The 25851-nt window shown below is 44.7% G+C and overlaps 1 protein-coding gene across 7 annotated transcripts in view; it reads left to right on the top strand.

The window, feature by feature from the left end:
- Nucleotides 1–25851, top strand: part of PDZD2 (PDZ domain containing 2) — a 233036-nt gene that overhangs the window by 172672 nt on the left and 34513 nt on the right. For 6 of the 7 annotated variants that reach the window (XR_013394713.1, XM_077936445.1, XM_077936444.1 and 3 more), the window contains 8 exons: nt 2354–2527; nt 18348–18468; nt 19296–19441; nt 19874–19993; nt 20681–20795; nt 21420–21493; nt 22162–22387; nt 25254–25371. Coding sequence is in view for 6 of the 7 variants with exons in the window: in XM_077936445.1 (XP_077792571.1) it covers nt 2354–2527; nt 18348–18468; nt 19296–19441; nt 19874–19993; nt 20681–20795; nt 21420–21493; nt 22162–22387; nt 25254–25371 (1094 nt within the window). In the remaining variant the exon portion in view is untranslated. The remainder of the gene's footprint in view (nt 1–2353; nt 2528–18347; nt 18469–19295; nt 19442–19873; nt 19994–20680; nt 20796–21419; nt 21494–22161; nt 22388–25253; nt 25372–25851) is intronic. The other variant, XM_077936448.1, reaches the window with a different exon arrangement.

The raw sequence follows: 25851 nt of genomic DNA on the forward strand, positions 1-25851 counted from the left end.
ACAATGGACAATAGCAATTAGCTTAGTTTGTTTTATTAAATTAATGGAGAAGAGGTCCCACAATGGCTATTGGTTGAGCTATATGGGGGTGTTATACATGTTCGAAGTGGCCTTGGAACACATTTTCTGCTTTCTGAGATGTTTGTTTTGGAGGCAGAGAATATGTGTTCAAACCATTGTCACCCCATGTTATTCTACGGCATGAAACGCTGTAATGGTTAAAGTGCAAAATTTGCATCTAATAGTTTCCATCAATACATAGAACATTAAGGGAAGACAAATGAATTCATTTTGACCTATTAAAAGCCCAGTTTCTCATATCTTCAGTAGTTCATTGAATAGCATCATATACTCATTCACCATAAATTTTATTCCTGGTATATTAGTGTAATATACATATTGTGACATTAAATCCCACCTTCTCACACTTACCTCATTGTTAATCTATATTTCTGAAAAGTGTTGTCAGTGTAGCTATTTCTAATAGTTCCCAAATCTTTCTATTTGTGTTTCTATTACTTTTCCAAAATTTGGCAAATATTTTTTCTGGCTATCACATGCCATTTAGCAAAGTTTAATAGGGATTGTTTATTAACCCGGTGACCATCTTCCAACGCTTAACTCTTCTCTCATGCTTCCACTACATGCCAGAGTACGTATGAGAAACCTCGAGTGCGGCCCTTGAGACCTCTCTGTCTGGCCTTCTCTATCCAACTTTTCCCAGGCCACCCTCCTTGCCCAGATCACACATTCCTTGGCTAGAATATGACCATGAATTACAACATTGCTTCTTGCAGCCCGTGTCCCAAATTTAAAACCCTGTACCATGAGCAAAAGACACACCCGCCAAGTCCACTGACAAGACTCAAGAGTCGTTAGCTTACGATGACTTCTGCAACATTTCAGCTGGAGTTATTTAGCATCAGCCAGTTTGGCAGCAGCTTCGCAGTGTATCCCTCACCTTGTCAGTAGAACCATTCAGAATGTAGGTTGATGTGTTTGCCTTTGAGTTGGGCTGCGTTTCAAGAGCTGGGTTTTGGCCCACACCTTCCCAAAGTCCTTTCTCCAGTCACGCCACACCAGAATCTCTACGACTGACACGAATTCTCCTAGGAGAAAACCCTGCCAGAATCCGCTTCAGGTGAACTGCAGGTTGTGCTGTGTTCATTTTCAGGAGAGATGTGAAGGGCTGCTTCAGGCACGCACACACTTCACTTGACTAGTCAACATTCGATGCAACTGAATGGGTGAATGGGAATTGGCTGAAAAGCAAGCATTGTGATGGAGGGAAAGTTCTTTCTGTGGTAGCTTCCTCTGACCTGCTTGCTGTCCTCCATACGTTTTGGAATACAGCTGCCATCATTGGCCATGCTGCCTGGAGATGATGGGAATTGGTCCAAAACATCTAGAAAGCCCCAGGTTGCGGAAGGCTGGTCTATCGTGTTGGATAGTAATGGCTGCTCCAAACATGTGACTTGCCATTTGATGCTGCCGTCATCAGCTTATGGACATGTTAGTGCGAATTATTCCAATGAACACATTATGACCTCGTCTCCCCCCCCCCCTTTTCTTAAAGCAACATGCAAAATGGAACCAAATACAGTGGTGCCTCGCAAGACGAAATTAATTCATTCCGCAAGTCTCTTCGTCTTGCGAGTTTTTCGTCTTGCGATGCACGGTTTCCCATAGGAATGCATTGAAAATCAATTAATGCGTTCCTAAGGAAACCGCCTTCAGACCAGGTCCGGGGACAGTCTGTCCCCCGACCTCTTCTGAAGGCTGGGGGGGGGGGACAAGGGCTTTTCTTCCCACCCCCAGCATTTTAAAAAACCCCGGGACAGCGGAGGACTTCTCCGCTGTCCGGGGCGATTTAAAAGCCCCTGGGAAGGCAGGCAGGGGGGAGAAAGATTTTCGCCCCCCGCCCGCCTTCAGAAGAGGTCCTGGACCTCTTCTGAAGGCGGGCGGGGGTGAAAGTCTTTGCTCCCCCCTGCCTGCCTTCCCGGGAGAGCGGAGAAAGGCAGCGCGTTTCTCCGCTGTCCCGGATGGCTTTTGAAGGCAGGCAGGGGGGAGCAAAGACTTTCGCCCCCCGCCCGCCTTCAGAAGAGGTCCTGGACCTCTTCTGAAGGCGGGCGGGGGGCGAAAGTCTTTGCTCCCCCCCCTTTCAAAAGCTGTCCTGGACAGGCTTCGCGGACCTCTCTTCACCGGTATGTACCATCGCAATCTCCCTTTACACCGACCCACAATATATCATTCAATACTAATACACCACTAACTTTGCAGGGTTGTTGTACTAAGCTTGTATGTGCAAGGATGTAATGGCAAGTGTTCTTCTTCCTCTCCTTCTTCCTCACAGGAAGGGGCAGAAGAGGATTTTCTCAGTTACCCATCTACAAGTTTGCCAGATTTAATCAGCACTTGCTCTGCTCAAGATGCGACTCCCTGGACTGACAATAAAGAGAACGAAGAGCCAGAGGAAGAGGAGGAGGAGGACAAAGGAAAGACTCTGGTGCCAGAAGTCCTGGAACCCGTAAGTGTGGCTTTTGATATGCTGCTTTGAATGTAGCTTGGTTAGCAAATTGACTGCCACCTTCAGCAACTATGGCTACCGCTTTGGAAATGTGTCATGATGCAACAACTTCCCTTTCCAGTAAGTTAGTCTTACCATCATAACATCAAGATATCAAACCAGGACTGACATTATAGAATCATAGAGTCATAAGGGAACTAGTAATAATAATAATAATAATAATAATAATAATAATAATAATAATACCCCACCCTCCCCAGCCAGAGCCAGGTTCAGGGCGGCTAAGACCAGTAAAATTACAATAGAAACATAATGGGAGGGGGGGGGGACACCCAATTTTAAATACAGGTTAAAATGCAATTTAAAAAGCAGCTTCATTTAAAAAGTAGCCCATAAATCAAAACCATAAGGGGAGGGAAGACATAAGGGTCAGACTGAGTCCAAACCAAAGGCCAGGTGGAACAGCTCTGTCTTGCAGGCCCTGTGGAAAGATGTCAAGTCCCATAGGGCCCCAGTCTCTTGTGACAGAGCGTTCCAGCAAGTCGGGGGCTGTACTGAAAAGGCCCTGGCCCTAGTTGAGACTTGGTGGTCAGTTCCAACCCCTGGCTCTAAAGCTTCAATTCAGCAGCCTAATTAAGGGTTCTCTCTCTCTCTCCCTCTCTCTGTCCCCTTTTCGTTGTTGCTGTTATTGACCAACTGAGAGTCATAAAGCTTTGTCAGCCTACGGCAAATCACCTGATTTATGTGGTGCCCATCCTGCCCTATAGACTCCTCACAAACATTAGTCTATTGAGGTGTGCTGACAGCAGGTGTGTACGGACTCTCGGTACTTTACAGGGGGGATTCAAGTGCATACCATAACTTTAGTTTTGCCCAGTGGATTAAAGTGTTCTCCTGCCCTACGTGTAAAAAATATATATCAATGTTTTAAGAATGTCTTTTTGCAGTTTGGAGAGTGATGGGGAAATACACTGTAAAGTATTGGGATGAACAAATGATTAGCAGGAACATGTATAAACACCCTGCAAGCAAATTGCGATAAATGTGGGATGAATGCTCATTGTCATATAACCTCCCTGCAAACCAGTCAGAACAAATGCTCAATAAAGACCAGACATAATCTAACCACCATGCAAGCTTTGTGTGAGCAAATTATGATGAATGTTCCAGTGCCATCTATCCTACATGCACCCATTTTATTGCTGGGGCAACCCAGTTGGATGGTTGGGGTATAAGTAATACATTATTGTTATTATTAGTATTGGGGCATACATGCTTTTGCACCCATCCTCTCCTCCTGGATCTGCTCCTACTTTATACTTTCTCTTCTTGAGTCGAAGCGGCTGTCTTCTTGGTTTGTGGGCTTTGCCACACTGTTGCTTTCTGTTAATTAATGAGACTTAGGGATAGATCCAGATATCAGGCTAAAAATATTTCTAAGCGCAAAGTGTATAGCATAACTGTATAAACAAGATGGGCGTATTTAAAAATAATAATGCAGAAAAGTTATTCCCACTTGATAGTAACCATATGGATTACCCAGTACTGTGGCTTGAACCCAGTAAAAGGAATGTCTAATGGGAAAACACCCCATGAAAAACAACAAGCCCCCTTTTCGTTCCTTGCACTGGTGAGGGCTGCAAAAGGTACAAGAAGTCTGTTTCCTGCAGGTGCTGAAATAGCCAATGTATGTGCGTAATCTAACACCCCTTTTAAATAATAACCATCTGTTTTTAGGGAGGGAATTTGGTTTCTGGAAGTTTTACAGTGTTGCAAAATCTTTGGCTCTGTTTTGCTTTACATTGTACAAAAAAAAAAATCTGTTTAAGTTAAACACACACAAAAAAACCTGAATGAACTCTTTATTTGCTCATTTGTGATAACGCTGATTCATTGCATTTCCCCCCAAAAATGCCGATCGTGCTGGCTATTCAGTTGGACCGCTCTGTAGTGGAGCGTAGGACTCCCACACCCTGCCTAAAAGGGTCTCTTGTACAGTTTTGGAAACTTTTCTGCAGCCATTGGGGAAGCTACTGGAGAAGGGGTGTGAGAGAGAGAAAGAGCAGAATTATTTGCAAGGATTAATGTTCTGGCCTTTGATAAGTTCAGTTACAAATAAGCAATGACCCCAATCCAGTTGAGGGCTGTATGCCATGGTGGCTGATGCCCATTGGATCTTCATCATCATCATCATCATACAGTGGTACCTTGGGTTACATAAGCTTCAGGTTACATACGCTTCAGGTTACAGACTCCGCTAACCCAGAAATATTACCTCGGGTTAAGAACTTTGCTTCAGGATGAGAACAGAAATTGTGCTCCGGCGCCTTGGCAGCAGCGGGAGACCCCATTAGCTAAAGTGGTGCTTCAGGTTAAGAACAGTTTCAGGCTAAGAACGGACCTCCAGAACGAATTAAGTACTTAACCCGAGGTACCACTGTAATAATAACAATAATAATAATAATAATAATAATAGCCAGCTAGTTTGAAGCACCGTCCACACATAGTCTTCTTCTTTGGCGATCACTTGTAGCCAAGTAAGATTGTCTTCCAAAACAGGGATTTAGCAGTGAGTCCGTAAGTGACTGAGGAGGCCAATTCTGGATCCACACGTCCTTCCACGGTGGGGACATAGGTTTCCGGGAGGGAGTTGATCATGGTGAGGGTTTGCCAAGCATGCCTTCCTCTTAGCACGTTTCTCCCTCCCTGAGTTTGAGTGTCTTCAAAACCCATGACACCTTTGGCAAAGGCTGTTCTCCAATTGGAGCGCTCACAGGCCAGTGTTTCCCAGTTGTCGGTGTTTATACTACATTTTTTAGGATTTGCTTTGAGAGAGTCTTTGAACCTCTTTTGTTGACCACCAGCAGTACACTTTCCATTTTTAAGTTTGGAATAGAGTAGCTGCTTTGGAAGACAATAATCAGGCATCCACACAACATGACCAGTCCAACGAAGTTGTTGTTGAAGAATCATTGCTTCAACACTGGTGATCTTTGCATCTTCTAGTACACTGGCATTAGTTCACCTGCTTATGCACAAGCACCATGCATGAACAGGTGGACCTCTTCTTACTGCTTTGGTCCTCCCCAGACACAAGTGGCAGAACAAGTGGGAATTCAACTCTTAACCACAGCTTGCTATTACGTGTGAGCCCAGCACAACTATGGTTAATGGCTTCTAAACAAGCCTGGATATGAAACTATGGTTAAAAGTTGCCTTAATATCCTGCCTCGTTTGGAAGCAATTGAACAAACTTCAGAAGCCCTTCAAGGCATCTCTCTTGGAACATCCCCTTCCAGGCAGAAAACTGGTCTTGGCTTCTGCATTCCCAGGTGACTTTATATGTCCGTTGTGAAAAGAGAAACTAGAGCACTCCTTACAACGTAATAATATGTTATTTCCTAGGACACGTTGTTTATTTTAAAAGTGCCTTCAATAGCTATGTGCCATACACAGTTATTTAAAGGAAGAAGCCACCACAGGCCTGCCTTGAAAGCTTACAATTAAATAAATGATACAACATAAAGAAAAGGAAAGGCCCAAGGTAGTCCCCCTTCTTTGGGCTAATTTTATAAGTAGATCACACTTAATTAAGTGAACGCTTATAAGGATGAAACAATGACACCTATAAATTCAACTGATGTGGAGAGAATAATTGGGTGCACTCTTCCCACCTTGGATCACATCTATGCTTCCAGGTGCCATAAGAAAGCTGCAGAGATAGCGCAGGATAGTACGCACCCCGGCAATGATCTCTTTCAGCTTCTGTCTTCTGAAAGAAGATACAGGGTTATAAAAACTAGGACTACCCGCCTGAGAAACAGTTTCTATCCAAATGCGAGTTTGGTTTTTAAACGCAGTGTAAGTAGTCGCTATGGGTGTATATTGTATTTAAAAATGGGGTATCAGAGTTTTTAGGGGGCTAACCAGGTTGGGATAGCTGGGATAGTAGGCTTGTTGGTTTCTGAATGTCTTATATAGATTTTTCAATTTCATTGTTCTGTTTGGGACAATGACAATAAAGATTATCGTATCGTATCGTATCGTATCGTATCGTATCGTATCGTAGTCATTTCTACAAAGCTAAAACCTTGCTGATGGCAGAGAAAGCAAGATGGGGAAGGAGGAACTCCAGCCCTCCCCAATTCCAAAAAAATGGACTGGTGGTGTTCACACATGTGCAATTCAATAGAGGCTGGTCCATTAGGTGACTGACGAAATGCTCCACCAACCTCTGTCTGCTTTCAGTCATTCCCCACCTGCCTGTCTTCTTGCTTGTAACTGGTCTAGGGGGTGAGACTGCCTCCTCCTTAATCTCAGCATTGCCCTTGTAGAACTAAGAAGGGAGAAGGTTGAGGGTAAAAACCCAAAGTAGTTGAGTCCAACTGTCATTGCCCCTAGCTCCACCTCCTTCGTCTTAGTGTTGCCCTTGAAGAACTCAGCAGGGACGAGGATGGGGACATAACTAGACTTAGTTGGCTCCAAGTGTCATTGGTTCCGGCTCTGCTTTCTGGGCAACCTGCCTTCTGCCTCACCAGTCCCAATGGGCACTAGACAGCTCTGAGAAGCCCCACAAGTCTCCTGTCATAACAAGGAAACTGACCCTGTGAAGGTTGCCCTGGAACTTCTCTCTTAGGAGGTAGCATGAAACGACACACATCTGCATCTTGGATGTGCAGACTTCCTTCAGGAGCACTGAGTTTTAGAGGAAGAGTCTGGGCACGGCCACCACATACATTGGAGGGCATCTAAAGGATATTTTAAGCATACAATTCCCAGTACTACGGTTCCCAGGGTTTGGGGGATATGCTTTAAATGTGCACTGGATGGTCTTTAAATCCATGGTGTGGATCTTTCCCCTGTTTGATCCAATAATTTTAAGCCAAGTTGTAGTCGGTTTCAACTCCAGGAAGGTTTACAGAGCAGCAGATTTGCTCTGGAGGCAGACAGAAGTTTAACAGAGATATTATTACTCTACCAGCTTATTTAACTGATTTGCCTGTTGTAGCAACCAAGTTTCATAGCTGCAGTTTAAAAAGGAAAGTGCTTCTTTATTACAAAGGCCAAAGGTACAGCTTGGTACAGCGCTGAAACCTACGCAAAAATAATCCAAACCAATAAAACCTGGGCTGGAAAGATGAAGGATGGGAACACATTAAAAGTTTTTATTGCAGGACTGAGACAGCTGAAATGATCTATAACATTCTCATATTTGTCTTAAGTTGTCTCTTCCCCTTTAGCCTTGGCTAGTGAGTTTAATGATAATAAATAACCATGATGATTCATGTGAATGTGATATTTGTGTGTTTTAAAAACTGAAGTTCTAAAGTGCTACAGATAGGTTAAGGAAGGAAGGATGTTAAAATGACATTTTCTGCTGAGATTTGTGTACAGTTTCACTGCCATACTGGACCTTTTCCTGCGTTGTTAAGCTTTTAAAATTCCTAACCCTTTTGCTCTTTAAGTAGATGTTCCTGCCTACGGGACAACTAAAATGGAGTGCTAATGTCCTGGCCCAGACCTTGTCCCGGGGCATGTGATATATAAAAACATGTACATATGGAACAACTCTTCCGATACGTTTCGTATCTTGACATTTAAAGATTACATGCCTTGGGTTTTATCAGTTTGTAAGTCATCTTGGGGACCTGTTTTGATGGGAGGGTAAGGTATAAATTAAATGAGCAGATAAATTTCTCCCAGACCTTGACCTGGTTTGTTCACCACACTAAGCCAAACCATAATAATAATAATATAATAATAATTTGTTATTTATACCCTGCCCATCTGGCTGGGTCCCCCCAGCCACTCTGGGCGGCTTCTAACAAAACACTAAAATACAATAATCTATTAAACTTTAAAATCTTCCCTAAACAGGGCTGCCTTTAGATGTCTTCTAAAAGTTTGGTAGTTATTTTTCTCTTTGACGTCTGGTGGGAGGGCGTTCCACACGGCGGGCGCCACTACCGAGAAGGCCCCATTCAGGATCAGGGAGTCTCCCACACCTGCCCACCTCCTGTCCCCCAGAAACAGTACTTCTGTCTTGTCAGGATTCAACCTCAATCTGTTAGCCGCCATCCAACCTCCAACCATAGCTTAGCATGAGTGAACAGTCTCCCAGAATAGAGATGGTCGTCACTTTCTTCCTCCTCTGGTTTTTCTGTGCTACTACAGGTTCAGCCACACTGCCTAATTATGCAAACTGAGCCAAACGTTTGATGCTAGGATGTCTACACCCACGATGTTAGAAGTTCCCTTGCAGCTGTTCTCGTAGTCTTGAAAAGCTTGTTTTCCTATATAAATTTATGGAGCGAATTTTCCTCGCCTGTCAGTGTTTTGAATGTTGCACATGGAGTTCACGTGGGCCTGCTGAGATGGAATCCCCTGCTTTTAGTAACAGAAACTATATATCCTTGGTTAAAGTTCAAATGTCATTTCTTGTGTGAGGAGTGGCCCATAAACCGCTTATGTTTCTTGGTAGGGGTTTTTGGTAGTCTATTTCCATCCTGGGTTGGTTTTTGCATCTGTTCATTTACAAGCCAAGCTGGGATAGCTCAGTTGGTAGAGCATGAGACTCTTCATCTCAGGGTTGTGGGTTTGAGCCCCATGTTGGGCCGAAAATTCTTGCATTGCAGGGGGTTGGACTAGATGACCCTTGTGGTCCCTTCCAACTCTACGCTTCTAAGTCTGTGCTATTCTACTTTTGATCTGAGTTTTATGAAAATCTTCATTATTTTTGTTGTTGTTGTTGTTGTAATAAACACACATTTAAATACTACTTTCTCACAAAAGACACATTTCCAAAATGTGTTCTCTCTCCACCAAGTGCACCGTCTCTTGAGAAATGCATGAAAACATTGGGAAGAGCCTGAAATCCAATGGGTAGTGGCTTCCTGATATGCACATTAGTCTGGGAGTTACGGGACAGCATAGTTTGCACCAAGATTTGCAAAGAACGAACTCCTCAGACACCCCTGGATTTTAGCAAAATCGCACCATGGAAATAGGCTAAATACCATATTGGCCCGAATATAAGATGCACCCACAAATAAGCTGCACCTTTAAAATTCAAGGCTTATTTGCGGGTGCGGCCTGCCTCCTGGCTCTACCGCCCTGAACAGGGGGCAGCCGGCGCTTGGTGGCCCGCTCCCCAAGCCAGCGCCAGCACTTGGTTCCGAGCACGCTGCACACCCGCCTCCTGATGCTACAATCTTCCGGCACTACCTCCCCAAGCCAGCGCCGGCGGAGGCTTGGGAGCGCCGGGTGGGTTGCATGCTGTTGCCCTGCACTCCTGGGCTGCTTCCTGGTGTGGGGGAGCTGCCACACTTTGCCGGCGGAGGTTTGGGTGACACGGTCAGGACAGGCGCCATTGTCCCACACCCCCCGTGGCAGCTGTTTCAGCAGCGATACCGTAAGGTCGTGAATATAGGCCGCACTTTAACTTTTCACAACTGGAATTTGGAAAAACAAAGTGCGGCTTATATTCCGGCCAATACGGTAAATAAACAAACCCTGGGTGATATCCAGTGGTGCCAGCACAAGGGCTTTTGACTGTGCAATGTAATTTCCCCTCCCTCTTCTGTCTTCTTGCACACACGCCCATCTGTTGTGGGACGGTTCCTCATTTGGAGAGGACACAGGGACTTCTTGCTCAATAAGTCTTTCACATCAGCTGAAACAGGAACCCCTTTTATACTCGTCTCATTGGCCAGCCTGCATGGGTAGAGCCAATATATGGCCTGTGGGTACTTCACTGAGAACAGAGGTGGGCAATAGCTGGTCTGTGGGCCAGTCTTGGCCCACCAATGGGGTCTAATTTGACTCGCAAGACCATATTCCGCAAACCACACCCACCCAGCCATCAGCTGACATCACTCATGATGTGCAGGAGAATGCAGTGAAATCCTGCACTGGCTGTGTGGAGCAGGTACAGGTGAGTTCAGCAGGATTCAACCCCCAATCATCAGCTGATGAGCGGGGGTTAAATCCTGCTCAGTTCGGCAGGATTCCAGGGTCTGCATGGACACCATTTCAACAGGGGAGTCCAATGCAAAGCCCTTTTCTGGTTCTGGCGGGGGTTTGCAGCAGCATTCCTGCAGAAACAATGACCGGCCCTTCCAGGCACACCTGTCAAAGCTGACCTATGAGGATAAGGATAAGGATCTGGCCCATGGGGCGGAAGGAAGTTTCCCTACCTCCAGCTTAGAAGTGGCGAGTTGCTGTTCTCAAAGGCTCACAACACAGGGAAGCTGCAGGCAGACCCAACATCCTCACAAATTTGGACATTTGGGTCAAGATTTGGGTACGGGTGTCCCATGTTTCATCTAGGCATTGGTAGGCATGTATGTGCGGCAGCATGCATCTACCAAGAGAGGCATATTTCCCTAAATATGCTGACTTCAAATATTCTGTTCCTTCTTTTTAGGCCACATGGATACACCAATCAATTTTAGTGGAAATACCTGATCTTAGAAACAAGATATTAAAACAAAATGAACCCTAATGTTACTCTGCAATCTAGCTGTTGTTAATATAATAACATTTCACTTGATGTGTGGCTCCATCGCATCTGCACTTTGCTTTCCTGCAAAAACACTGCAGCTGCCTGCAATTTGAACCCTACTGGGCTCTGTTAAAAATGTATTTTAAACATGCTGTGCTTCAAAAAGCATCATCTACATAATTTGAAAATGGGCCTTTAGATCAAATACTTTGGAAAGTAATGTGCTACATTGCAGGTTTCTCCTCTGAGCACATCATGGCGCGAACAGTGCAAAAGGCAGGCAGAAAAATATCTTGGGAGTGCTTCTTTCATATTTTTTGTTGTCTTTGATGGCATGAAAGGGATGTCCTCCGTGCTAAAGCTATATGCGGTTAGTTTACATAGGACTATTTCCTCTGGCATTGTTCTTCTTTCTTGGCTGTATAAATAAAAATCCTTTTTAAAAAATTGAATAAGTTGTACTGTCACATAGGAGTCCTGTCTGGGCAAGAATGAAGCTGAGAGCTACACATTGATGCCTTGGCATGGATTAAATGGAGAGCTGCAAGTGGGGATTGCGGCATCTAAAGCAGGGGTGGGGAAAACCTTTGGCCTGGAGGTTCAAATGTAGAAAGGGATGCAAATAGTATTACTTCTCATTTGGGGATACGAAGACTTCCCCTTCCAGGCCCTTGGGAGGGAAAGGGAAAGGAGAGACTGCAATAGAGGAAGGTTCTAGCTAGTTAAGAATGCTCATGCATTCCTAGATGAGACTGGAACTTGCAAAGTTGTGTGTGTGTGTGTGTTGGCGTTATTTGCTTCCAACCTTTGTGGGATCATGCCATCGGAATTACTGCCGTGTGTAAGGAAGGGCTCAGCCACAGTTCTTCTTGTATTGCGCTGTCCAGGCACAGGTCTGCGATTTAAAGCTCTGTGTCGAAGTGGGGTTTTTTTGTTTTTGCTTGTTGCTCTGGTGCTTTCCCTGGGAAAATCTGCTTTTTACTGCTGAATTGGAGCAGATATCTATGGAAAACCCAGTTTCCATGTGCTCCGATTCAGCTGTAAAAAGGTAAAGGTAAAGGACCCCTGATGGTTAAGTCCAGTCGCAGACAACTCTGGGGTTGCGGCGCTCATCTCGCTTTACAGGCCAAGGGAGCCGGCATTTGTCCGCAGACAGTTTTTTTCGGGTCATGTGGCCAGCATGACTAAGCCACTTCTGGTGCAATGGAACACTGAAACCAGAGCAGTGCACAGAAACGCCGTTTACCTTACTGCCTGAGCAGTATCTATTTATCTACCTGCACTTTTTGATGTGCTTTCAAACTGCTAGGTTTTTATTCAGGTTTTCCCAGGGAAAGTACTGGGACCAAAAATAAAAATTCTCAGACATGGAGCTTTAAAGCATGGCACAGAAACATGGCACAGAATGAAGTCTGAATGACCCCTAAGTGTTGCACACCTGTCTTTTGGGAACCCTCATATGTGAACGTGCCATATTAAATTTTAATTCAATAACATTCAAGGACATTGCCTGGTTTATCTCTGGGGAAAGATGCCCCTCCTCTTTAGGTAGGAGGTGTGTTTAAAAGGAAAAGTGGGTGGCAGGTTCACACACCAAGGTACCCAACAGAGATGTGTGTTAACACAAGAGCCTTAAAATAAAAAATCAGTGGTAGACTTGCATGCCAGAGATTGGGGGAAATGACGAAAGGGATGATACTGTAAGATGCCTGTACGTTTGTTTTTGCATCTCTACCTGAGGACAAATGATAAACATGGCATCCCCTGTTTAGAAAGGAAAGTGATGAGAACCTTTTATTTGCAAGTCTGTCAGAAGAAAAGATCAGGAAGCAAGATTAATGTTCAATTGCTGGAACTGCCCTTGTGGCTTTCTGAATAGGGGGAAATGCTAAGTAAACAAATCCGAACTTTAAAAGATTCTTGCTAAGAGCTGTTAAGAGGCCGCTTAGAAGCCTGTATTTCCTGAGACCTCCTACATGCAAACAAAGAGTTGGTGACCCATAGAACAATGAGCTTTGAGATATGCTTTTCTGCCTAGTGGCACAACTGGGTGAAGTGGTGGCAGCAATAGGAATAAGCTGGCTTCACCTTTGAGATCGTTACTGGAAATACTGCGAAGGGAGGAGGAAAAGAAACAAGCAAGCAGATCAGCTGTCTTAGATTTGCAATAACATTGATTCAGCCTCCAGAATCGTATTTCTTTAGAAACATAATAGCCTTTAAAAAGAAAAGACTACCTCCTTATGGAAAATTAAAACCTCATCAAAATGAAAACTGTTGATGCAATTTCTTAAAAGCGAATCCACAACGTAAAGAGGCAACGCTGTAAAGGCAGCTCCACTAACACGTGACCCCAAAATTTCATAGCCCCCCCCCAAGTTTAGTGCTAGTTTTGTGCTGTGAACCCTGCGTTTCATGCCACCGCCCCCCCCAAACTGAGGAATTTACACAGCAAATCGGGGTCACAAGCTAATGCCAAAAAACCCAATCTTGTCTGATGGTCTCCAAAGCGGCATCAAAGTTTTGTGCTAGTTTTGTGCCACAAAACCCGCATTTTGTGCCCCCCTCCGCAACGTAAGTCACCGGCACTCAAACTGGGGACCATAGGTATAACCACAAACCCAACCTTGTCTGATTGACTGCAAACTGGTGCCAAAGTTCTGGTTTGGTGCCATTTTGTGTCGCAAACTCTGCTTTCTGTTCTGCCTCTCAGAATTAGTAATCAACACTCAAACCAGGGGGCACAGTCACACATTACTAGAGCTTTTAAAGGCCTCACTCCTTTACCCTGCTGAGATCATTTTGCTTACAGCATGGCTTCCCTTTTTTAGGCCACTTTGCCTCACCAGAAAAGAGGACAAGATTTGCATTAAAATTTCATTTTCTAATTTCTGTATAGATGCAAATTTAGAAACCATTGCTATAATTTAAATAGAAATATAGTATGTCTCACAATAGTAGAGAAGACAAGACCAGGTGACCTGTGCCTCCTCAATTGGTTCTCTGGGTGCTAACTTTTGAGGAGCAAATTCAGGAGCCCTTCTCTCTTTTCTTATGGATCCTTATGTTTAAATCTGACTTAAATGGGACATCCCTGTTTAGACAGAGCAGGGTTAGGGAACTTGTGGCCCTCCAGACTCCCACCAGCCCCAGCCAGCATGGCTAGAGATCAGCAATGATGGGAGTTGTAGTCCAACAACACCTGGAGAACCACATGTTCCCCATCCCTGAAATAAAGGATGCTTTAAAGTAGAGGGCTGTCTTCCGATAGTCCTTCAAATGGTGGACCTTGTAGACCAAGAACAAATAATGGTCATGGCTCACGGTTTGGATGGCGTGATAAGCCAAACCATGGCTTTGCTAACAGATGTGCTGCAATGGATTGCACGAGGCCATAGCCTGGTTTAGCGTTACATCTGCGCTAGAACACTCTGCAGCCAGACATTGAAGAGAACGGTCAGTAGTGGTGCAAAATGGTCCTTTCAGATAGTTTGTCCACAGTTACTGAACTTTTCTTTCAGGAACCCCTGATTGGGGTTTCCTTGGCAGCTTGAATTTTCCGGAATGCAGTTTGGGAAACACTGTTTTCAATTAGCAATATGAATTCAGAGCGGAATAAGCGGCACTTCCTGAAAAGCAAGGGAACCCAGAATGGCATGGTTACTCTTTTGGCAGAGGGGCAGTCTGTAAAAAGATTACATTCATGTGTGGCTGGGAGAATAAGACAAGAGTTGCGTTTTCGTTGAACTGTGGCACCACAGCTCCTTTCTGTAGCCAAGGATTACAAACTGGGGCCCATGAGAAATTTGTACAAGCTTAATGGGTAGAGTTTCTGTTTATTTTCCAAGCAGGAAGAAATCTGGGTCTTTTAGAAAGTAAAAAAGCTTCAGTGTGTACAATAAACTTCATGCCCCTGATCTTTTTTTCACAAGTACATAGTGTTTTATCACAGGTACATTACCTTACTTTTGTGCCTGATAATAATTCATTTTATGGAGATCTGGAACAAAGCAAATAATCCAGCACGCCAGTTAGAACATTGTAAAATACCTGTTTGAGATGCTTTGTGTGTCTTTTGTAGAAGACGAAGAGGAAAAAGCAGTCATGCATTGGAACTGGTCCATTGTGTCAAATGAGGCATTGCTTCCTCAACTTCTGCCTTCAGCCATTCCTCAAATTCCTGACTTCTTACTGACCGCCAATCCAGTGGGTGGCACTGCCTCTGATTCCTCCTCCTTAACCTCAGGGTCATCCTTGTAGAACTCAACAGGGAGGAAGATGGCGTATAAAACTAGAATTACTTATAACTCCACCTACTGGTGGTCTCCCAATCTTCTGCCCTATGTGTCCCAATGAGCGAAGTGAGTCAGGCGCTATCATAATATTTCTTCAGGCGGTTGATGAAGACCTGGCTTTTTGAAAAGGGCCTTTGGACTGAATGATCTTTTTGTTGTCGAGAGTTTCTGACTCGTGCTTTGGAATTTGTGAGATTTGTTTTGCTTCTTACATGTATGTTCTGACTGGGTTTAATGGGGGGGCGTGGCTATTGGTATTTATTCTGTGACGATCTGATTGGTTAATCCAGTTTGAGTTCCATTGGGAAATTAAGTGGGCCTAGAATGCTTTAAAATAAAAAAGCATCATACTTCAGAATGTAATTCAGCGTATTTAGCATCTACTAAGTTCAATGTGCTGGTTTTGGTGTATAAAGCTTTATTCAGTTTGGGGACAGGATACCTGACAGATCTAATCCCTTATATACCCAGTCCATCACCGTCCTTCCTCTTCCAACCAACCTTTTATAGAGAGATGTTTCCTAGCCTGGATCTATACTGCACTTGTTTTTAGATGTTTTATCGCTTGTGGGTTTGCCGCCTTGGGCTCCTTTGGGAGGATGTGTGGGATACAAATTTAATAACTAAAATAGATAACTGTGCACCCTGGTTTATTCCACTCACACCCATGGGCATGACATAGAGCATAGGTGGGGCACTTTAAATTCTGCACACATGTACTATAAGCCTTGAGGTGGGTGCCATTTATGACCCCCATTTATTTACTTTTTAAAAAATCAATATTTTAAATTAACACTAAAATATTTATATATAGCAAAAGAAAGGTGTAGCACTAGAACACCACAGAGTTATAATAGTAATTTACTGTGGTGCTATGACACTATGCTACAATAGTGCTGAGGTGTGTTTAAAAAAACAACACATTTTTGATCACTGCCATTTTAGCAACAGGATTAATAGCAGTGACTGAAAAAGAATTTGTTTTTTAATCTTTCTTTCTTTCTTTCAAAAATATATAATCAGAAGAAGTATTTTAGTGATAATTAAAAGATTAAAATGTTATGATATTATACTGAAGGTGTCCTGAGCTGTGATAGGTTTGCTATCCACCCTTTGAATTTTTTTGGGAAGAGAAATGCTAAAGGCATCTGCATCTGTGGAGATTGCGCTGCTATTATTTTCTTTTGGAAAACGTTGAGTTTTTGTTATCTGAGAAGAGATGGAACAGCACCCAGAAAATTCAGCTTGATGATGATTGGACGATGGTAGCATGTGGATGCTCTGTAAACAATGAATGAATGAAGCATGGCAATTCCATGTCTCTAGTGGGAGCCTTGCAGCTCTCTGCTGAAAGTGATTAGCCAGTAGGAAGCAGCCCATTTTGCAGTCCAGACTGCTGTTCCACTCCAGAGGCAGATGACTGGAACCAGCTACATCTGCAATGCTGAAGTAGAGGAGGAAAGTGGAGCTGCTAGGTGTTTCCCCCCTGATGACTCAGTTCATGGTCACCTCCAGAGCCAACACAAGGGTGATGCTGCTGTTTGTTTGTGTCTTCCACCAGTGTTGATTGGTTATTTGCCATGAGTTGGGGTGTGTTATGTGTGGTATGATTCTGTTGTTGTTGGCTGGCAGATATAATTGTATGAGGTGGTACATGGTTATAGCGGTTGTGTGCTTTTATGTTGGTTGGGAGTTTGTATTGTGCTGCCTAGTGATTTTCTCTTATCTTAGCTACACAGGGTTCTTGCAGATATTGATCCAGTGGTACTTTGGTTCTCGAACATAATCCCTTCCTTAAGTTCATTCGACTTCTGAAACGTTCGAAAACCAAGACGCAGCTTCCGATTGGTGCAGGCGCCCTGGAAGCAATAGCCGACAACATCAGACGTTCGGGTTCTGAAAAACGTTCAAAAACCGGAGCACTTACTTCCGGGTTTTCGGCATTCAGGTTCCGATTCGTTCGTCAACTAAGCTATTTCGAGAACCAGGGTTCCACTGTGTTGCGTATTTATGTATTTGTATTTTTCTGAATATAAATAATTTGAAACTGTGCTTATTGTGTATTTACACATTTTGATCGCCCCCCTTTTTTTTGCCCTGAAAGTGTATCAGCAGCTCACATGGAAGGAAGAGATTTCAACCAGGAAAATAGTGTGGGAAATGGCACTTCTCCAGTGCCATTGCCCCTTGTCAGTTTGCTCCCTTCCCACCACAGTGGTTAAACCTAGGAAGCCACCTTATGCTAAGTCAGACCATTGGTCCATCAAACTCAATGCTGTCTGTAGTGACTGACAACAGCTCTCCAGGGCTCTACCTGGAGATGCCAGAGACTGAACAGGGGACTGACTTCCTGTGTGCAAAGCAGATGCCCTACCACTAAGCCATGGCCCTTTAAGGTGTTTTCTTTAAAAACCTATCACACTGCAGAACCTCCTAATGTGCAATTTAACCTGTATCCAGGGCCGGATTTAGTTTAGATGAGGCCCTAAGCTACTGAAGGTAATAGGGCCCTTTATATGTCCAGCCGTCCTTCGTCAACAACAAATAGTCGCTGTTTTTTGTGTTGAATATATGCTGTATGGTAATTAAAGCCTGTATGGTGGGTTAAAGTATGCTGTATGGTGGGTAAAAGCCTCAGTGCCTAGGACTTGCCGATCGAAAGGTCGGCGGTTCGAATCCCCGTGGCGGGGTGCGCTCCCGCTGCTCGGTCCCAGCGCCTGCCCACCTAGCAGTTCGAAAGCACCCCAGGGTGCAAGTAGATAAATAGGGACCGCTTACTGGCGGGAAGGTAAACGGCGTTCTGTGTGCTGCGCTGGCTCGCCAGATGCAGCTTGTCACGCTGGCCACGTGACCCGGAAGTGCCTGCGGACAGCGCTGGCTCCCGGCCTCTTGAGTGAGATGGGCGCACAACCCTAGAGTCTGGCAAGACTGGCCTGTACGGGCAGGGGTACCTTTACCTTTACTGTGGAAATGATGACCTGTCCCAAGAACTTAACTGGATTCTTTTTCCTTCTGTTTTCAGGAGCCAGATCTGACAGATCCAGATAACCCTGCAGATCCTACTGGTGCAGAGGGATCCAAAGAAAACTGTCAGAGTCCAACTCTGGGAAGTGGGATATTGAAGTACAGGAGCAGATCCCAAGGTACAGCTGATTTCATTCGAGTGGGTCAATAAAAGATTTTAGAGTATGTAGTTAAGAAAGGCTCTCATAGAATCATAGAGCTGAAAGGGACCCAATGGATCATTTGGCCAAGTCCCTGCAATGCAAGAATATGCACCCATACGGGGTTCAAACCGGTGACCTTGGCGTTATCAGCACCACACTCTAACCAACTGAGCTAACCCATAAGGCAATGCTCTGGCCTCGTCCACCAACTATAGTTTCCATTGGGGGAGGGAGCATGGCTCAGGGACAGAGCACACGTGCCGCATGCAGAATGTCCCAGGTTCAGTCCTCATCACCTTCAGCTAAAAGAATAACCAGGTAATAAACAGATGATGAGCAAAAACTCTGCCTAAGACCCTGGAGAGATAGTGCTGACTTTAAGAATAAACTGCTTTTGCCAGACTGAAACTCATAATATGAGATTAGTCCTAAATCTTTTAAGGCTGTACACAGCATACTTTGTTATTTGATACTAATTTTGACTGCGACCCTTTAAACATACCAGGGTCTAAGTGTTAAGACTCTGCTCTGAAAGTGTTTTGAGAATGGTGGTTTGCATCTCTGACTACTGGGATAAATTATTGCTACCCACTTAGATGTTTGTGTCTCTATATATATATCTAGAGGTGAAGATAAAATTTATCATCATTTGTTTATATGACTTAGGAAATTTACCCATCAATCACTTCCGAATGTGCATGCAAAATGTTAAAAGCAGTGTACCTGATCCCATCACAACTGACAGATGTTAAAAGATGCTTTGAAATGTGTGTAATAAACGGCATCTCTGGGTTTTCCCTCAGGGGCGGCAACGCGTTTAGAATCCGTAGGCGAAGATGACGAGTTGACAGTGGAAAATGGAGATGTGAATTATGAAATAGCCATGAAATATTCCCGGGGAGGGAGAAAACATTCTCTCCCACAGCATTTGGACACAGGAACCAGACAGGTGAGGTTTGCACAGTTTACTGTCTTTAAATGACCAAGGAATCCCCCCATTAGTCACAATTTTAGCGTGGTTCCTTGTTGCGGGTTAAAGAAAAAAATGACACTCTCCCCTCCTAAACACAGGGACACCTGTCTGTCTTCAGGTGCGCATCCAGGTGAGGTGAGAAGGGAGAGTATTGGAGACATGCATTGGGTTGATACCTCCCTGCAAGGGCTCTCAGGTACTTCATCTCGCCAGAAAAAGATTTCTGAAGATGCACACAAATTTTAAATCAGTGAATTCAAAGTAAAGACTAGACATAGAATTGCCAAATGTTTGGGACGTGGAACAGCAAACACTAAAAGAAAGAAAGAAAGACTCTTTGGGGAACAACAAATGCGACGCAACAGTTTTGGCTTATTTCTAAATATTGTGGTTGTTTCATTTGCCCAGGAATACCATATTGTTAAGAAATCTACTCGCTCTTTAAGTGCTGCGCAGGTTGAATACCCGTGGCGACTCACCCAGCCATCTATTATTTCCAACATTGTCCTGATGAAGGGGCAGGGCAAGGTAAGATTATTTGCAAATGGGAACGTCTCTAGTGTCTGTCAATCTGGTGCGTACTAATAGAATTCTGAGTTACAGTTTATATTCCCATCTTAACACTAATTTACCTTTATATATGCCCTTAAATGTAGCTTCTGGGAATACCAGTTGCGCCAATTCAAAAATGCAGGTGCTATTTTAAAGGCATGTGCCTTTAATGGCGCCACCGCAAACTCATGGGTCGCACTGGAATGATTTAGGCCCACATATTGGTACTAATAACCATATTGGTACTTAAACATAGTTTCTGACAATTGAGTTGGTATTTTGTTGCTCCAGGTTTGGTTTGGGTTGTTGTTTATTCTTTGTTTTGTTGTATGTGCACCGTATTATATGCACCTTGAAAATATCAGTAAAAATGCTTTCCTTTTTTTTTTAAAAAAAAGTGGTAAATCTCACACCTCCTATTTTTGTTGTTGTTGTTTAGTCGTTTAGTTGTGTCCGACTCTTCGTGACCCCATGGACCAGAGCACGCCAGGCACCTCTGTCCTCCACTACCTCCCGCCTATTTTACACCATTCCAATTTTCATAGTGGATGCTCAACCTAGCTGATAATCTTGTTTCTGCTTATTCTCGTAAGGTTAAGATGAATTAACGTTTCAGTTTTCCACTCCTCTCCTCCCCACCCTCTTCCTCCCCATACTCTGCAGGGTCTTGGATTCAGCATTGTGGGAGGGCAGGATTCTGCTCGGGGACGCATGGGCATCTTTGTGAAGACCATTTTCCCCAATGGGGCTGCAGCTGCTGACGGCCGACTGAAAGAAGGTATTTGCAGCGCAAGAGAAGAGATTTCTGCCGGTTCGGCTTATGAAGCCATATGCTGCAGGCAGAGGCAATAGCTAGTTGCTCCGGCACCTGGAGCATGCTGTCAACCCAGGGTTGGGGCCATGATGGCAGGGTGAGCGTCCCAGGGGGCCAGATGCCCGTGGCGGCAAAGGAAGCCACTCATGGCAGGCTGCTTCCTGGGCGGCGGGAAAGAGCTGCTTCGCTTTGTCAGCAGCCTTCCTCCCTTCCCTCTTCCTTTTGACAGCTCAGAGGAGGCTCCCCCCCCAGGAAGCAGCCTGGGAGTGGGGGGCAATGGCCCGCCACCCGCCCACGACTCCCAAGCCTCCCCCGAGCTGTCAAAATGAAAGGGGAAGGGGGGAAGGCCGCTGGCTTCGGGGTAGGCTTGGGAGTCCCAGGTGGGCGGCGCACTTAATGGCACCCCCCTCAGTGATGGATTCCTGAGGATTCCTGCATTGCAGAGGGTTGGACTAGATAACTCTTGGGAACCCTTCCAACTCTATGACAATAAACCAGAAACACACCAGGGAGCATGCTCATATTTCTCAGGATAAGCACTTTGTCTTCTGTCTGCCTATTAATGCCTGTTTTGCCTTTGGTTTCTAGGAGATGAACTCCTAGAAGTTAATGGAGAGTCCTTGCAAGGACTGACTCACCAGGAAGCCATTCAAACGTTTAAGGTAACGTAACTTCAGGTGGGACCTTCCAGCAGTAGCAGATGATGTCCTGGAGTGGAAACATGGGTTCTCCCCTAAATATTCTATTTCCGTGGCTGCCCTTTACGTGTCTGGATCTCAGTTTCATCACATGGTGGCTTTGTTTAGATGAGCAAGGAGCCATGTTTCCCCTGAGCCACTGGGAAAACAGGATCCTGGACTAGATAGGCCACTGACTTGATCCTGTAGGGCTCTTCTTAGATTCTCACATTACAGTGGTACCTTGGGTTACAGACGCTTCAGGTTACAGACTCCACTAACCCAGAAATAGTACCTTGGGCTAAGAACTTTGCTTCAGGATGTGAACAGAAATTGTGCGGCAGCGGCGGTACGGCAGCAGCAGCAGGAGGCCCCATTAGCTAAAGTGGTACCTCAGGTTAAGAACAGTTTCAGGTTAAGAACGGACCTCCAGAACGAATTAAGTTCTTAACCCGAGGTACCACTGTATGTTTTTATGTTTCCCTATCACAGTGTCAACATTATTAACTTAGATGTCTGTCCTAGGCCTTGGCTTTTATCAGGGGATAATAATGCCACCTTAAGTTCCATGATGAAAGAAGAATGGGAAATAAATATATTTAGAATAATGAACATAATGGTAAACATAACAAACTGTGCTGTTGCTTCTTTAGCAACTCAAGAAAGGCGTGGTGACCCTCACCGTACGAACCAGGCTTCGCAGCCCAAGCCTTACTCCATGTCCAACGCCTACGTTATTGAGCCGTTCCAGCTCCCCAAGCTCAACTGCCAGTGCAGGACCTCCTTTGCCCGGCTGCGAAGATGGAGATGTTTCCCCTGCAAATCGTAAGGGGCCTGGTCCCAAGGACAGGATCGTCATGGAAGTGACTCTCAATAAAGGTTTGAGGAAACTTTGGCTACTATTTACAAAGGGTTTTGGAAGATCACAGAAACCTTGTAGGCCATGGGGCTTTTTTGGAGGGTGGGGAACCAAAAAACGGTAATGATACTGTGCCTACTTTAGAGTAGGCAGACTTAAAGTTTGAGGAATCTAGCTTGATTTTTTACTATAACCTTGAGATCTACCAACCAGAGCCAGTGCCTCTGAGCACAGTCTCAGCTGGGATGTAAGAAGACTGCTGTTTCCGTTCTGACCTGTATTTGTCACAATCAGCGCAGTCTCCGTTCGGCTGCAGTTCGGATTACAAACTGCTGTGGCATTGTGGAGAACGGAAGTTAGGATTGGAAAAATGAGAAACAGAGAGAGGCCAAATTTAACAAATTCATCCATCGCAAATGTGTCATTGGCAACAGGTTTTCTTCTTCAGTCACGTGCTTTTCTCTGTAAAGGGTAAAGCCTTGGATTAAGTGAAAATGGAGGCTCACATTTTGATGATGCCCCTGAATTGGGGCAGGCTGAAACCACAGAAGACCAAATGCTCTTCTGTGTGAAGGAGCCAGGAGAGCACAGGAGAGGGAGATGCAACCTCATTCAGCTGCATTGACCTTTCCCATACCACATCTGTGGTGAAAGATTAATAACCTTCTGTGGGGGAAGCCAAGGGAGACAGGCAGAAATAGCATCATATACCTGCTGTTGTACCAGAAGCAGCAGCTCACCTGGGGAGTGGAGATGCAATGCTAACTTCCCAGAAGCAGTGTTGCTGCCCCCTATTGGAAATTTGGGGCTGTGAGGGTGCACCAGCAGAGCCAACGCAGTGCTTCTGCCGTTGCACCCGCAAACCTCTGACCTCACTGTCCGTTTGCCCCTTCTCCTTCCCAGTTAGTGGCAGCGACCCCTGCTGCCAGAAAGCTAACATTGCAACTACTCCTCGCTGTGTGAGCTGTTTCTGTGTTGTATCGGCTGAACTAATCCCACCCCTACCACAAGTTGACCTATGTGAGGGTACTCAGCTGAAGGGCACCATCACATGCTTGCTTCAGAGTTGACTCTTCACCCCCACGCTTAGAGGAAGTAAGCACTATTCATGTGTGAAAGGTCCCCCCCCCCCGCCGTTATGTATTGAGTTGAATAGGAGCCAAAATGCAACAGTCTGATTGGTCCTAGAACAATAGGATTCAGAATGCAGCAATCTGATTGGTCCTAGAACAATAGGATTCAGAATGCAGCAGTCTGATTGGTCCTAGAACAATAGGATCCAGAATGCAGCAGTCTGATTGGTCCACAGGAACCACCCAATCCAGCTCCAAGTGGAAGTGAATCAGCAACCTGATTGGCCTACAGGTGAATCCTGGAATTAGCCAATCAAGTGGGGCCCATTGTGTAAATAATGTATATAAAGCAGACATTCTGGGGGAACTTCCATTGCCAGTGTGGTGTAGTGGTTAAGAGCGGTAGTCTCGTAATCTGGGGAACCGGGTTCGCATCTCCGCTCCTCCACATGAAGCTGCTGGGTGACCTTGGGCTAGTCACACTTCTTTGAAGTCTCTCAGCCCCACTCACCTCACAGAGTGTTTGTTGTGGGGGAGGAAGGGAAAGGAGAATGTTAGCCGCTTTGAGACTCCTTAAAGGGAGTGAAAGGCGGGATATCAAATCCAAACTCCTCCTCCTCTTCTTCTTCTTCTTCTTCTTCTTCTTCTTCTTCTTCTTCTTCTTCTTCTTCCTCCTCCTCCTCACCACTATGAGCTGAATAAAGAGCATGAAATCCACTCTCGACTCCGAGTATATTTCACCCCCCTTATTTGTTTGTGTTTATTTTGTCTTGGTTTTGAGTTGCTAAAATCCTGGTTTTCACCCTGTTCCCCTTTTCTCTTGTCCTTCCTTTCCAAGTCCTCCTCCTCATGGGTCCCTTTGTGAGTTTCATTTTTTAAAGTGATCGTTCTTACAGAATGATAGCCTTTTATAAATGTAATGAGCTGCTTTGGGAACTCCTCTTAAAAAACACAACAAGTACCAATCCAATAAACAAACAAACAAGCCATGTGAATGAAAACAGTTCAAATGTGGTTTAAATTTATAGTTCATGTAACCCCTAGTCAACTTTTGTCAAGAATTTTCACTGGAAGCAGCGACATTTTTGCATTGAGAGAGTACATTCAATTATTAAAAGCTTGGGAGTAAGGACTCTGCATGTTCACATTGGAAACTGACATGGAAAGACTTTGTAATGGGCTTTCTATTATTTAAATTTGCTCTTGGGCATAAGCACAGATGGGGGGTTGGGGGAGAAGAAATGAACATAAAGTCAAATGTTTAAATAGACCTCTGTGAAATTCCCTCATCCCCCACCAGCTTCCAGAAGGCCTATTCTGTGGGAAAATCCAGGATAATAGACTTTATTCAACTAGTAGGATTAGTAGGGTGCTTCCAAACTGTTGCTGCTTTCACGGGAAATTCAATCACATGCCAGCAAATTCAGGTTGCACCATTATAACTGATTGGGAAGTCTCACGCAACCAACCTGCTTCCTTTAGGACCATTTGCAATAAGAACAGTGATGGGACAATCACTGAAAAACATCATCTCACTTACCTGCAAAAAAGTCGGTATATATGCTCATTAAATAGCTAACTTACCTATTCTCCCTTGCAAACAAATCTGGAAGCACCCAGGTTCTCTGGAAGTACCCGGTGACCTGATAAGGCAAGGTTTTTGCACCCCCTGATCATATTTTTTTAATTAACATATACACAGTCTTATAAGTAGCCTATAAAGAACAAACCGTAATAATTGCCGGTGTCCATTGTGATTATTGCAATAAAGAGTGCAGTAATGGCGGTGCTGAATCTTTGCTCTTTGTTTCAGAACCAGGTGTTGGGCTGGGCATTGGTGTTTGCTGTCTCACGCTGGAGAACAGCCTTCCAGGAATTTATATCCACAGCCTGGCCCCAGGATCAGTGGCGAAGATGGATGGAAGGTTAAGGTTAGTCAACCACAAATATTGTTATGCTGATGTCAGTGTCCTGTCAACATGGGTGTGGTTGTTTTGGTTTTCCCAATGTACAGTGGTACCTCGAGTTACATAGGCTTCAGGTTACATAGGCTTCAGGTTACAGTCTCTGCTAAGCCAGAAATAGTGCTTCAGGTTAAGAACTTTCTTCAGGATAAGAGCAGAAATCGTGCTCTGGCAGCGTGGCAGCAGCAGGAGGCCCTATTAGCTAAAGTGGTGCTTCAGTTTAAGAACAGTTTCAGGTTAAGAATAGACCTCTGGAATGAATTAAGTACTTAACCTGAGGTACCACTGTAATGCCTATATATTTGGTTCGAAAAATTGGTTCCCAGTGATACCATTGGGAATACAAAGGCGCCTAGTGGCCTCCATGCACCTCACCTGGTCTAAGTGGTGGTATGGCACCCTGGGTTCTGATACAGGGATATAAACATAAGAAAGTAAAAAATTGCT

The sequence above is a fragment of the Podarcis muralis genome, chromosome 11 (genome assembly GCF_964188315.1).
Source record: "Podarcis muralis chromosome 11, rPodMur119.hap1.1, whole genome shotgun sequence".
Taxonomy (NCBI): domain Eukaryota; kingdom Metazoa; phylum Chordata; class Lepidosauria; order Squamata; family Lacertidae; genus Podarcis; species Podarcis muralis.